Raw genomic sequence first — 12,500 nt, 5'->3', positions numbered from 1 at the left:
TCAGTAGTTTGAATATAAGACTCATTCACCTTTCTTGATGAAAAGTGGAATCTTGAAATCACATCGATGATATCTATTCACAGTAGAGAGAGAGGAACAAGTCATATATATGAAAGAGGGGGGGGAGAGAGAGAGGGAGGGAGGGAGGGAGAGAGAGGGGGAGAAGAGAGAGGAAGAGAGAGAGAGAGAGATGATATCTATACACAGTAGAGAGAGAGGAAAAAGTCATATATATGAAAGAGGGGGGGGAGAGAGAGAGGGAGGGAGGGAGGGAGAGAGAGGGGGAGAAGAGAGAGGAAGAGAGAGATGATATCTATACACAGTAGAGAGAGAGGAACAAGTCATATATATGAAAGACAGAGGGGGAGAGAGAGAGAGAGAGGGAGAGAGAGGAAGAGAGAGAGGGGGGAGAGAAAGAGAGAGGGAGTGAGGAAAAGGGAGAGAGAGAGGGAGTGAGGAAAAGGGAGAGAGAGGAAGAGAGAGAGATGGAGGGAGGGAGGGAGAGAGAGAGAGAGGGAGAGGGAGGAAGAGAGAGAGAGACAGAGAGAGAGAGGGAGAGACAGAGGGAGAGACAGAGAGAGAGGGAGAGACAGAGAGAGACAGAGAGAGATGGAGAGACAGAGAGAGAGAGGGAGATGAAGAGACAGAGAGAGAGAGGGAGAGAGAGATGGAGAGACAGAGATAGAGAGGGAGAGAGAGGGAGAGAGAGAGAGGTGGAGAGAGAGAGAGATGGAGAGACAGGGAGAGAGAGGGAGAGACAGGGAGGCTCACATGTTGAAGTTGTAATGGCCAGGGTAGTTGGTGTGCAGGACAAACTTCTTCACCAGGTGTGTGGTTGAATCAAACAGGATATCCTGTAGAGAGAGAGAGAGAGAGATTGGGGCTTTGTTCGAAATGGCATACTAGCATACTGCATACTACATACTCAATGAGTATATACTGCATACTGCCTACTAAATTCATAATAAGTATGCCATTACGAGCCAACTGTTCACACTGAAGTATGCAGCTGAGTATCCCAGAATAAATTTCGCACCGGCCGGCAGCTGGGATTTTAAATCAGGTTTAGCTGGCCAAAGTAACTAGCTTACTATACTGTTGTCTTAGCAGTTGGTAAAAGAAGCCCAGACACCTACCACCCCCAGGGTGAAGTAGTTGAAGAAGTAGTCGTTGCATTTGGACGGGACCTGCTTGTGTGGGGAGGGGGAGTGGATCTTCATCTGAAACACACATACACACACACACATATATGAGATATGAGAACAGGGGGAGGAGAGGTAGATGGGAGGAGAGGAGATGGAGAGGATATGGAGGAGGAGAGAAGGAGAGGAGAGGTAGAGGAGGAGATGAAGGAGGAGAGGTGGAGGAGACAGAGGAGTAGAGGAGATGGAGGAGGAGAGGAGAGGAGAGGAGAGGAGAGGAGAGGAGGAGACGGAGGAGGGGAGGAGAGGAGAGGAGAGGGGAGGAGAGGAGATGGAGGAGGACAGGAGAGGAGGAGATGGAGGAGGAGAGGAGGGGAGGGGAGGGGAGAGGAGGAGATGATGGAGGAGAGGAGAGGTCCAGACCTTGTCTTCAGACTTGTAGAAGACCTTGTGAGGTAGAGGAGGAGGAGAGGTAGAGGAGAGGTAGAGGAGAGGATATGGAGGAGAAGAGAGGAGAGGTAGAGGAGAGGGAGAGGAGAGGTAGAGGAGAGGGAGAGGAGGAGATGGAGGAGAGGAGATGGAGGAGAGGTAGAGGAGAGGATATGGCAGAGAGGAGAGGAGAGGTAGAGGAGAGGGTGGGGGAGAGGAGAGGTAGAAGTAGAGGAGAGGAGGAGAGGAGATGAGGAGATGGAGGAGGCGAGGATATGGAGGAGGAGAGGAGAGGGGAGGAGAGGAAATGGAGGAGAGGAGAGGTCCAGACCTTGTCTTCAGACTTGTAGAAGACCTTGTGAGGAGATCCCAGAGCACTGAGGACGTCCTGACACGACTCTCCGAAGTAGATGTTCCTCTCCAGAGCCCTGACCTTCGCATCAGCCATCACCGCTGGACCACAGCCTGCAGACACAACACACACACCCTGACCTTAGCATCACCACCACCCCTGGACCGCAACACACACACCCTGACCTTAGCATCACCACCTCCCCTGGACCACAACACACACCCTGACCTTAGCATCACCACCTCCCCTGGACCACAACACACACACCCTGACCGTAGCATCACCACCACCCCTGGACCACAACACACACCCTGACCTTAGCATCACCACCACCCCTGGACCGCAACACACACACCCTGACCTTAGCATCACCACCTCCCCTGGACCACAACACACACCCTGACCTTAGCATCACCACCTCCCCTGGACCACAACACACACACCCTGACCTTAGCATCACCACCTCCCCTGGACCACAACACACACACCCTGACCTTAGCATCACCACCTCCCCTGGACCACAACACACACACCCTGACCTTAGCATCACCACCTCCCCTGGACCACAACACACACACCCTGACCTTAGCATCACCACCACCCCTGGACCACAACACACACACCCTGACCTTAGCATCACCACCTCCCCTGGACCACAACACACACCCTGACCTTAGCATTAGGGCTGTTACGATTATTCGACGTCATCGACGTCATCGATTACGTCAATACGTCGGTTGCCGTAAAATGCGTCGGTTAGTCGTAAAAAACAAAATGGCTGCGACCAGTGCAAACACGGAGGCAGAGCCGGCGGCTAAAAGACTTCGCCCACGATCGTCCAAAGTATGGGAGTACTTTACAAAAAAAGAAACCAATGGCAATGTGGTGGTCTGTAAACTGTGCAAAAATGAATTGGCCTATCACAGCAGTACGACTGCAATGAACGAGCACCTCAAGCGAAAGCATCCTGGAGCGCTTTGTGAAGACAGCCGCAAGCTAGCACCGTAAGTCAGCGTTGTATTTCTGTTCACTTTTCCGGCCGTGTATCAGTGAAAAATGGATAGCTACTAGCTGGCTAGCTACGGTAGCCTTACTAGCCTATTGTTATTGTGGTGCTCGCACCTACTGTACGTTATCTAGCTCGTAGCTCGCATGCTACGTTAGCATCAATGTAGCTAATCATAACATAGCAGCGAGAGTAACGTTAGCTATGTAGCTGGCTAGCTACGGTAGCCTTACTAGCCTATTGTTATTGTGGTGCTCGCACCTACTGTACGTTATCTAGCTCGTAGCTCGCATGCTACGTTAGCATCAATTTAGCTAATCATAACATAGCAGCGAGAGTAAAGTTAGCTAGCCATGTAGCTACTAGCTAGCTATGTGTTGTGGTGATGGACAGACTTCTAAATGGCCATGTTGGCTAAACATAGCAGTGAGGTGGAAATTAAGGGGCCTACACATGATAAGAAATGTGTGCTTTTTTTATTTTCAGGAAGCAAAGCAGTGTGGAAAACTTTTTCCACAAAAAGAGCACAACTCCATGCACACCCCAGATGGCTGCTCAGCTTTCTAACAGCATCTTACAGATGATCGTCAAGGACATGAGACCTGTTGCTATTGTGGAGGGTCAAGGCTTTCGTGAGATGATCAACACATTTGAAGTTAACTTTTATATTTTATAATATTATATTTTATGTTGAGATTGTTATTGTTAAAGATTGTTACTGAGAGTATACGGTATTCCGGTTAGAATTTCACTTTTTTACAGAATTTACTGCATTCCTTGCACTTTTCCTTTTACTTGAAGTTAACTTTTATATTTTATAATATTATATTTTATGTTGGACTGTAAGAAAGAGAGGATCTTTTTTGTTGTGTGGAATATTGCCCTGCAGTGCAAGAATAATTGAATAAAATACTGAAATGTTGATAAGAGAAGTTTTTGACATTTATTTGGGGAAAATTAAGTGATACATTAATCGAACAGCAAAAAAATAATCGTTAGACTAATCGTTAAATTAGTCGTTAGACTAACCGACTAATCGACAAAATAATCGTTAGATTAATCGTTAGAAAAATAGTCGTTTGGGACAGCCCTACTTAGCATCACCCCCTCCCCTGGACCACAACACACACCCTGACCTTAGCATCACCACCTCCCCTGGACCACAACACACACCCTGACCTTAGCATCACCACCTCCCCTGGACCACAACACACACACCCTGACCTTAGCATCACCACAACACACACACCCTGACCTTAGCATCACCACCTCCCCTGGACCACAACACACACACCCTGACCTTAGCATCACCACCACCCCTGGACCACAACACACACCCTGACTTACCACCACAACACACACACCCTGACCGTAGCATCACCACCACCCCTGGACCACAACACACACACTGACCTTAGCATCACCACCACCCCTGGACCACAACACAGATGACTCCAAAGACAGCATTTGAGTTATGATGGGGTTCTGATCAGGGTGTGATGGGGTTCAGATGGGGGTGTGATGGGGTTCCGATGGGGTTCAAATGGGGGTGTGATGGGGTTCTGATGGGGTTCAGATGGGGGTGTGATGGGGTTCAGATGGGGTGTGATGGGGTTCTGATCAGGGTGTGATGGGGTTCAGATGTGGGTGTGATGGGGTTCAGATGTGGGTGTGATGGGGTTCAAATGGGGGTGTGATGGGGTTCTGATGGGGGTGTGATGGGGTTGAGATGGGGTTCTGATGGGGGTGTCCTAGGTTACGGGTCATATGACGTGTAATAAACGTGTGATAACAACAAGTCCCTCCGCCCTCTCCGAGGTTGAAGGTGATGGATAGTACCTGCAGTGAGGAGGCGGAGTCTCAGGCCCAGTGGCCCTGCCCCGTCCCTCAACACCTCCACACTCTCAGCGTACACGTTGCCAAGGAAACAGGCCAGGGGCATCACAGGGGCCCTGCAGGAGAATTACAGAGTCACATCATTACAGTGTGTTTGTGTTACCTGCTGTGTGAGTGTGTGTGTGTGTGTGTGTGTTTGTGTTCCGTGCTAGTTCCATGCAACACTCTCATAACGCATCATAACGCATCGCGCAGTAAACAAACCAAACCCAGTAGTCTATTCCCGTCATACGCTGACCCCGGCGTTGACGCTGTGAAACGGGGACAGGGGCGCGTTGAGGACGCACCCCAGGTTGAGATACACTGGTGTGTGTGTGTATGTGTATGTGTGTATGTGTGTGTGTGTGTGTGTGTGTGTGTGTGTGTATGTGTATGTGTGTGTGTGTGTGTGTGTGTGTGCATTACCTGGTGTCCTGCAGGTTGTTTCCAGTGTAGATGTACATCCTCCTGACTGTGGCGCCGTGGGGAATCTGAACACACACACACACACACACACACACACACCAAGGGTTAGAATTACACACACGCACACGCCAGGGTTTCCGTTAACCGGTAATTCCCGGACTTTGTCCGGTAAAATTTGTCGAAGTCCGACAAATTGAAAACTCGTCGGACAAAATGTCCGGTGAAAATAATTCCCTCTAAGCACAATTTGAATACAATTCGCTAAAGTTCACATTTTGTATTCAAATTGGCTTTGGGCCACCATTCTCAGCTGAGCACCAAACACACACACACAACTGCCCGAGAGAGAAGGACCCGCCCCCTCCAGCCAGCCTATAGGCTAACCAAAGGGGGCGGGTCCTTCTCTCTCGGGCAGTGCCGCGCGTGCACGAGTGTGTGTGTGTCCGGTGCCCAGCTGAAAATGGTGGCCCGAAGCGGAAAGCCTTAACTTTATCGCACAATAACAAGGATAACAAACGAAACGGACAACATTTACACTAAGATGGAGACAAACTTCAGCGATATGATCTAACAGCCGGTTTTCAGGACGACATACAGACCCGTATGAGCTTACAGGGCTATCCCCTAAGTATGATTTGACAGGCAGCTAAACGAAATGCCTTCCCAACCAGCGAGACCTGGGGGGTGTTCTATCAACGTCGCCAAAGGAAAACCTAGGCCTACTTCGCCAAGTCCCGCGAGACTCTTAAAAAGATCCAGGCATATCTTGATAGATCTCGCGAGACTTGTCAAAACAAGCCCAGACTTTCCTCCAGCGACGTCGATGGAACACCCCCCTGGTTATAGAAATGACGTTGTTTTATTGATAAAAATAAAAAAAAGGGTAAAACTGGAAAGAGAAAATAGAAAACTCACATTAATCCCAAACAATTTAACAAACTTCAGTTAACGTAATGTGGAGTCCGTTCATTGATCGATGCTGTCTGTTCAGTTCCCAGTGAGGCGCCCGTTCAGCGCTGGACCCGTTCAGCGCTGGATTTGACGCATGGCATAGCGCGCATGCGTCAAATCATGTTATATTATTATATAGCTCGCATCTAATCGTATCGGATGAGAAATAGACATTAAATGGCATATATAGGCCGCTACACAACAGTAATCACCGCGACAAACAGCTATATTAGATTTGAAGAAAAAAAAATATGATTTTGGAAAAAAAAAAAATTCTTATATTTTAATATGATGACCGGAATATATCACGTTTGTCCGGTAAATCGAATTCTTCCCGGACACGATGTCCGACGGCAAATTTTTCTAACGGAAACCCTGGCACACGCACACACACACACACACACACACACATACACACAATACACACACCATACACACACCATACACACACCATACACACACTATACACACACCATACACACCATACACACACCATACACACACTATACACACACCATACACACACCATACACACACTATACACACACCATACATACATACACACACACACACACACACACACAGTTCCTCACCTCGTATTTGGGCGCTTCGTTCCATGAGTCCAGTTGGAAGGAGAAGGACAGGCCTCGGAAGTTCAGGTGGAAGAGTTGCTCTGCTGCGTTGTACACTAGACAGACACACGGACACATTTAATAGAGGAGTAATAGAGGTGTAATAGAGGTGTAATTGATGTGTTATAGACATGTAATAGAGGGGTAATACAGGTGTAATACAGGTGAAATAGAAATGTTATAGAGGTGTTATAGGGGTGTAATAGAGGTGTAATTGATGTGTTATAGAGTCATACCTCCGGGGTGTGTGGCTCCGAAGGACTGGTCGATCTGCTCTATGGTGGGAGCGATGGCCTGAGAGTTGAAATGGACTCCACTGAAACACATCAGGGTCAGGGTTAGGCTCAGGGTAGGGTCAGGGTTAAGGGTAGGGTTAGGGTTATGGTCAGGGTCAGAATGTCACGCATGAGACTAGCTAACTTTCATTAAACTGGATAACTTTAATAACCCCCCCACACCCCACCTCACACACAGTAACACTGCTATCAACATGGAGAACAGCAGGATCACTCACCAGTATTTCAATTTCACTTTGCTCAAGTCGTAAACTTCAATCACCTGAACAGGATGAACAGAACACAGCGTCACAGGATTAGAGGTCAATATGCCCTTCCCCTGGTGGCCCCTCCCCTCCCCTGGTGGCCCCTCCCCTCCCCTGGCAGCCCCTCCCCTCCCATGGTGGCCCCTTCCTCACCTTCAGTCTCTGGTTGCAGGCGTCGAACAGCAGCTTGATACCATCCTGAGTCAGGTTGAGTATGAGGTCGTGACTGAGTGGCGTCTGGAGACACACACACACACACACACACAAACACATACACACACACAAACACACAAACACACACGTTAATGGGGACAGGTGGACCCGACAGTGTCCTACAGATACAGGACCACCTGTCTCCTCTCCTCCCCTCCCCTCCTCTCCTCACCCCTCCCCTCCACTATTCTCCCCTCCTCTCCCCCCCTCCTCTCCTGCTCCCCACTCCTCCATTCTCCTCTCCTCTCCTCCCCACTCCTCCCCTCCTCTCCTCCCCACTCCTCTCCACTCCACTCTTCCACCCCCCTCCTCCCCACTCCTCTCTCCTCCCCTTCCCCCTCACCTGTTCACTGTAGAGGACCTGGACATTCTTGATGATACGGCAGTGTTTCTGTAGAATGGAGATGGCTTGGGCCAATGGCATCCCTGACACACACACACACACACACACACACACACACACACACACACACACACACACACACACACACACACACACACACACACAATTAGCATACCCAACAGGCCACACATAGCTTCAGGCAGCAGTTGTGGTGGGAGTCAGTAGGTTCCTACAGTTAGTTATTGTAGTTAGTTATTCAAGTTAGTCATTGTAGTTAGTTATTCTACAGTTAGTTATTCTACAGTTAGTTATTCTAGTTAGTTATTCTAGTTAGTTATTCTACAGTTAGTTATTCTAGTTAGTTACTCTTGTTAGTTATTCTAGTTAGTTATGAGGATGTCACTCACCTAATGCGAATTCCCATTGTTCATTTCCCAAAGATCTCTCAGGAACAACCTCCAGATCCAGCATTGGCGAGTAGGTAGAAGATTTAACCACAAGGTTCTCTGACTGTGCCTGGGCCCCCTCTCTCTCGCTCTCTCTTTCTCTGTGTCTCCTTCTCTTTGTGTGTCTGTCTCTCTCTCTCCCTCTATACTGGCTAGTTGCTCGGCTTAGCGTTCCTCCTCAACCGCACGGCTTCTGCACACCATCAAGTTAACAACACAGCTAAGAATACTTAATTCACGAACAGAAACAATATGGCTTTACGATACATAAGAACACCCTGAAATATGTCGACAATAACACAAACGATCCTAACAGCCACACGTTGTCATGACTAGGCTTCACAACACAGCTGATAGGAGACGATTAGTCAATAACTGTAGCTCGTTTCAATCAATATGACCAAGCTATTTACATAAATGACACTCAAGAAAGACATCAAACAGTATCAAGAAGACAGTAAGTGAAGACTTGGTTGGTCAGCTACAGGTTGTGGGCTGGCAACCCCCCCCCTGCCCCCTACACACTTCACCTCCACTTGTTTTGACAAGTCTGCGCTTACAGACAGGTCGACATCAGCCTGACGACAGTGACTAACATAGAACTATCACACACAACATCAGTCAGACATCTTAGCTCTGGCACTCTTTATGTGGACACGTCAGTCTTTCTAGACATCTCTCTGGGACTGCAAGACAACCCCTTGCCTGGCAACAACACACTACAAGACAACCCCTTGCCTGGCAACGACAAATGTCTGGTGACTTGTAGCTATGAAAGTTCCTATCTAGCCTCTCCTGTAACGGTGTTGTAATATATCACAATTCCCCTACAATGATAAATAAATACATATGTCTTCAACAAGGGGAAGAGAGCTCGGTCTGCCGCGGCACGTCAACACAGACCGTCTCACAGACCGCTGGTTTCTTCTGTTTTTCTTGCTGTTTTCTGTTTCTCAGCCAGGGTTCATAACCTCGCCGTTAGCTCGTAGTCCACCGAAGTCCTTTTTTTTATGACCGTGTCTTCTCCGGTGTCAGTGGAAGGTCTGTACGGTACAGGTTTGTTTTTATGTTGTCTCTCTAAACAACATCAACTTCCATCACATCATCACGGTCAGCTGATTGTTCTACTTCCTGTGCGTCGCGAGACTGGTGGTGTTGTACTTCCGGTCGGGTCAGGTGATCAAACCGGTGTTGTACTTTCGGGTCAGCTGATCAAACTGGTGGAGGTTCAAAACAACAACAACAACAACATTTAGGGATTTTCCTTTTTTTTCTCTCTCTTCCTTTTTTAAATCACCAAACCAAACTCGCAAAAAAAAAAATGTTATAATTATTCTTAATGAGAGAAACTGCAAAAATCATTCAGGTTTTGTAACATCAGATTTATGTAAACACAACAACAACATTGATAACTTCCTAAATTAACCCAATTTACGGTTGTCGTAGGCCTAATATGAATTAATTGTAAGTATTCATAATCATATATTTAAATAAATCACCTGAAAATAATTTTCAGCCCAGTTCTGTATGGTCACATTTATGTATGTCTGGCTGTGTGTGTGTGTGTGTGTGTGTGTGGTGTGGGCGGGCATTTGCCTTTGTGTGTGTATGGGTATGTGCCTGTGTGTCTGTCCTATGTGTGTGTGTGTGGGTAGCCTATGTGCCTGTGTGTGTATGTGCTTGTGTTTGCTTGCATATGTGTGTGTGTGTGTGTTCTATAGTGTTTGCTGTAGTCTACTTGCCTACTACTTGTGTTTACCCTGACCAGCTACATATATACCCACTACCTATACCGACTACTGCCTATATCAACTACCTATATGCACTACCTACACCCACTATACCCACTACCTATACTCACTACCTATACCCACTATCTACACCCACTACCTATACCCACTATATATACCCACTACACCCACTACCTATACCCACTACACCTACTCACTATACCCACTACCTATACCCACTATCTACACCCACTACCTATACCCACTACACCTACTCACTATACCCACTACCTATACCCACTATACCCACTACCTATACCCACTACCTACACCCACTACCTATACCCACTACCCACACAGGGTCCAGAGAGCACAAACACAAGAACAAGGATGGTTACAAGTTTATTATGAAACATGTCAAATCTGAACACAAGTTTATTATGAAACATGTCAAATCTGAACACAAGTTTATTATGAAACATGTCAAATCTTAAACGCTTGAGATTAAGTTTCCCCTTTAACGTAACAAACTAAACCGTAAAACATGACAAGAGAAAGAAAACCCAATTCTTCAGGAGAATCGTAAAAGAGAGCGAGAGCAACAGAAATACACAGTTCTTCAAAAGCGTAACCTGGACAACCAAACCCAAGGTCGACCTGTATCAATAACTTAAACAAAATAAGAAAAATTAAAAAAATAATAATACAAAAAAAAGAAATGTGAGCAAACTAGGATCCTGTCTCTGGTGTGTGACTCACCTTAACGCCAGCACTATTTATTTATTGTTTATTTGGAAGGGACAATGTACATCAAAGAATGCACCAGAATTAGCCAAGAAGGCTAGTTTTAATCCGTAGTCCCTGAACACGAAGAGATGGGAGGAGGTGGAGGGTACCAGGGTAGGACTAAGAGAGGGGAGGAGGGGGAGGGTACCAGGGTAGGGCACTAAGAGAGGGGAGGAGGGGGAGGGTACCAGGGTAGGGCACTAAGGAGAGGAGAGAGGAGGCTAGGGCACTAAGGAAAGGAGGCTAGGGAACTAAGGAGAGGAGGCTAGGGCACTAAGGAAAGGAGGCTAGGGCACTAAGGAAAGGAGGCTAGGGAACTAAGGAGAGGAGGCTAGGGCACTAAGGAGATGAGAGAGGAGGCTAGGGCACTAAGGAGAGGAGGCCCCTACCCTGACCCCTACCCTTGACCATAACCCCTGACCCTTAACCTGACCCCTGACCGTCACTCATCTAACAACTTGCACACATCTCATCCCTTCACCAACCCTCCTCCTCCCCCTCCCCCTGTCATCCCTTCACCAACCCCCCCCCCCCCTCCTCCTCCTCCTCCCCCTCCTCCACCTTCCTCTCAACATGCTCCACTTGACCTATGACCTCTCTCTGTGTCCCGTAGCTCGTTGACCTCCTGACCTCCTCGTCTTCATCCCAGTGTGACGTAACTGACAGGCTGAGAGACAGAGACAGGGCCGTAGTTTACCACCGAACCGTTAACGACTGCATCCCTATCAGAGCAGAGCACCCCCCAGTGGCCTGGAGGAGGAACTACAGGCGACTTCTGTACCATTGTCACTGTTTGCGCTGTTACTACGGTAACATGGGGGAGGAAACAGCAATTTTTCGCGAAGAAGCTTTTTTTTTGTAACTCTTCTTCTACGACACAACGTAACATTATTCTACTGGTGTCCAAATATGGAAGAATAAAGAGATAAAGGAGAGAGAGAGAGTGAGAGAGAGGCGGAAAAGAAGAGAAGTACAAAAAGTAAACATCATGACTTTCACACAAAAAAATTATAATAGAAGAAACATAAAAATACTGTTTCATTACAATAGTGCTATAGCAGGATAGGAAACAGCGGATAGGTGACGTGTTGCTATGGAAACAGCGGCTAGGTGGTATGTTGCTATGGAAACAGCAGCTAGGTGGTCTGTTGCTATAGAAATAGCGGATAGGTGGTCTGTTGCTATAGAAACAGCGGCTAGGTGGTCTGTTGCTATAGAAACAGTGGCTAGGTGGTCTGTTGCTATGGAAACAGAGGCTAAGTGGTCTGTTTCTATAGAAACAGCGGCTAGGTGGTCTGTTGCTATAGAAACAGCGGCTAGGTGGGGCTGTTGCTATAGAAACAGCGGCTAGATGGGCTGTTGCTATGGAAACAGAGGCTAGGTGGTCTGTTTCTATAGAAACAGGGGCTGTTGCAGAGAACAGGAAACAACCTGGATCGCTAGCGGATAACGAAGATGAAGATGAAGATGATAATGATGATGATGATGATGGTGCATCTTCATAGTTACAATGATCAATTAATAGGTCCTGTTAATTAGAAGTAGCATGCTTGTCTGTAGATGAGCCAGTTGTCTCCTAGCTGTAAAACTCTGTAACAGTGTAGCCTTTAGCTTGCATAGGGAGGCAG

General features: G+C 47.5%; 1 protein-coding gene across 2 annotated transcripts in view; it reads right to left on the bottom strand.

The window, feature by feature from the left end:
• Positions 1-8,854, bottom strand: part of phaf1 (phagosome assembly factor 1) — a 13,050-nt gene extending 4,196 nt beyond the window's left edge. Inside the window, exons 1-12 of one of the 2 annotated variants that reach the window (XM_080539455.1) lie at positions 8,318-8,854; positions 7,911-7,993; positions 7,508-7,591; positions 7,328-7,371; positions 7,050-7,129; positions 6,730-6,869; positions 5,231-5,334; positions 4,769-4,881; positions 1,903-2,036; positions 1,137-1,220; positions 772-854; positions 30-73 (exon numbers count right to left, since the gene is read on the bottom strand). In XM_080539455.1, coding sequence (XP_080395581.1) covers positions 30-73; positions 772-854; positions 1,137-1,220; positions 1,903-2,036; positions 4,769-4,881; positions 5,231-5,334; positions 6,730-6,869; positions 7,050-7,129; positions 7,328-7,371; positions 7,508-7,591; positions 7,911-7,993; positions 8,318-8,381 — 1,057 coding nt within the window. In that variant the 5' untranslated portion in view covers positions 8,382-8,854. The remainder of the gene's footprint in view (positions 1-29; positions 74-771; positions 855-1,136; positions 1,221-1,902; positions 2,037-4,768; positions 4,882-5,230; positions 5,335-6,729; positions 6,870-7,049; positions 7,130-7,327; positions 7,372-7,507; positions 7,592-7,910; positions 7,994-8,317) is intronic. The other variant, XM_080539454.1, reaches the window with a different exon arrangement.
• Positions 8,855-12,500: the final 3,646 nt, after the last annotated feature.

This window comes from Nansenia antarctica (assembly GCF_963989245.1).
Source record: "Nansenia antarctica genome assembly, chromosome: 9".
Classification (NCBI taxonomy): Eukaryota; Metazoa; Chordata; class Actinopteri; order Argentiniformes; family Microstomatidae; genus Nansenia; species Nansenia antarctica.
Note: the sequence above shows the minus strand (reverse complement) of the source record. Positions and strands in the feature narration are given on the sequence as shown.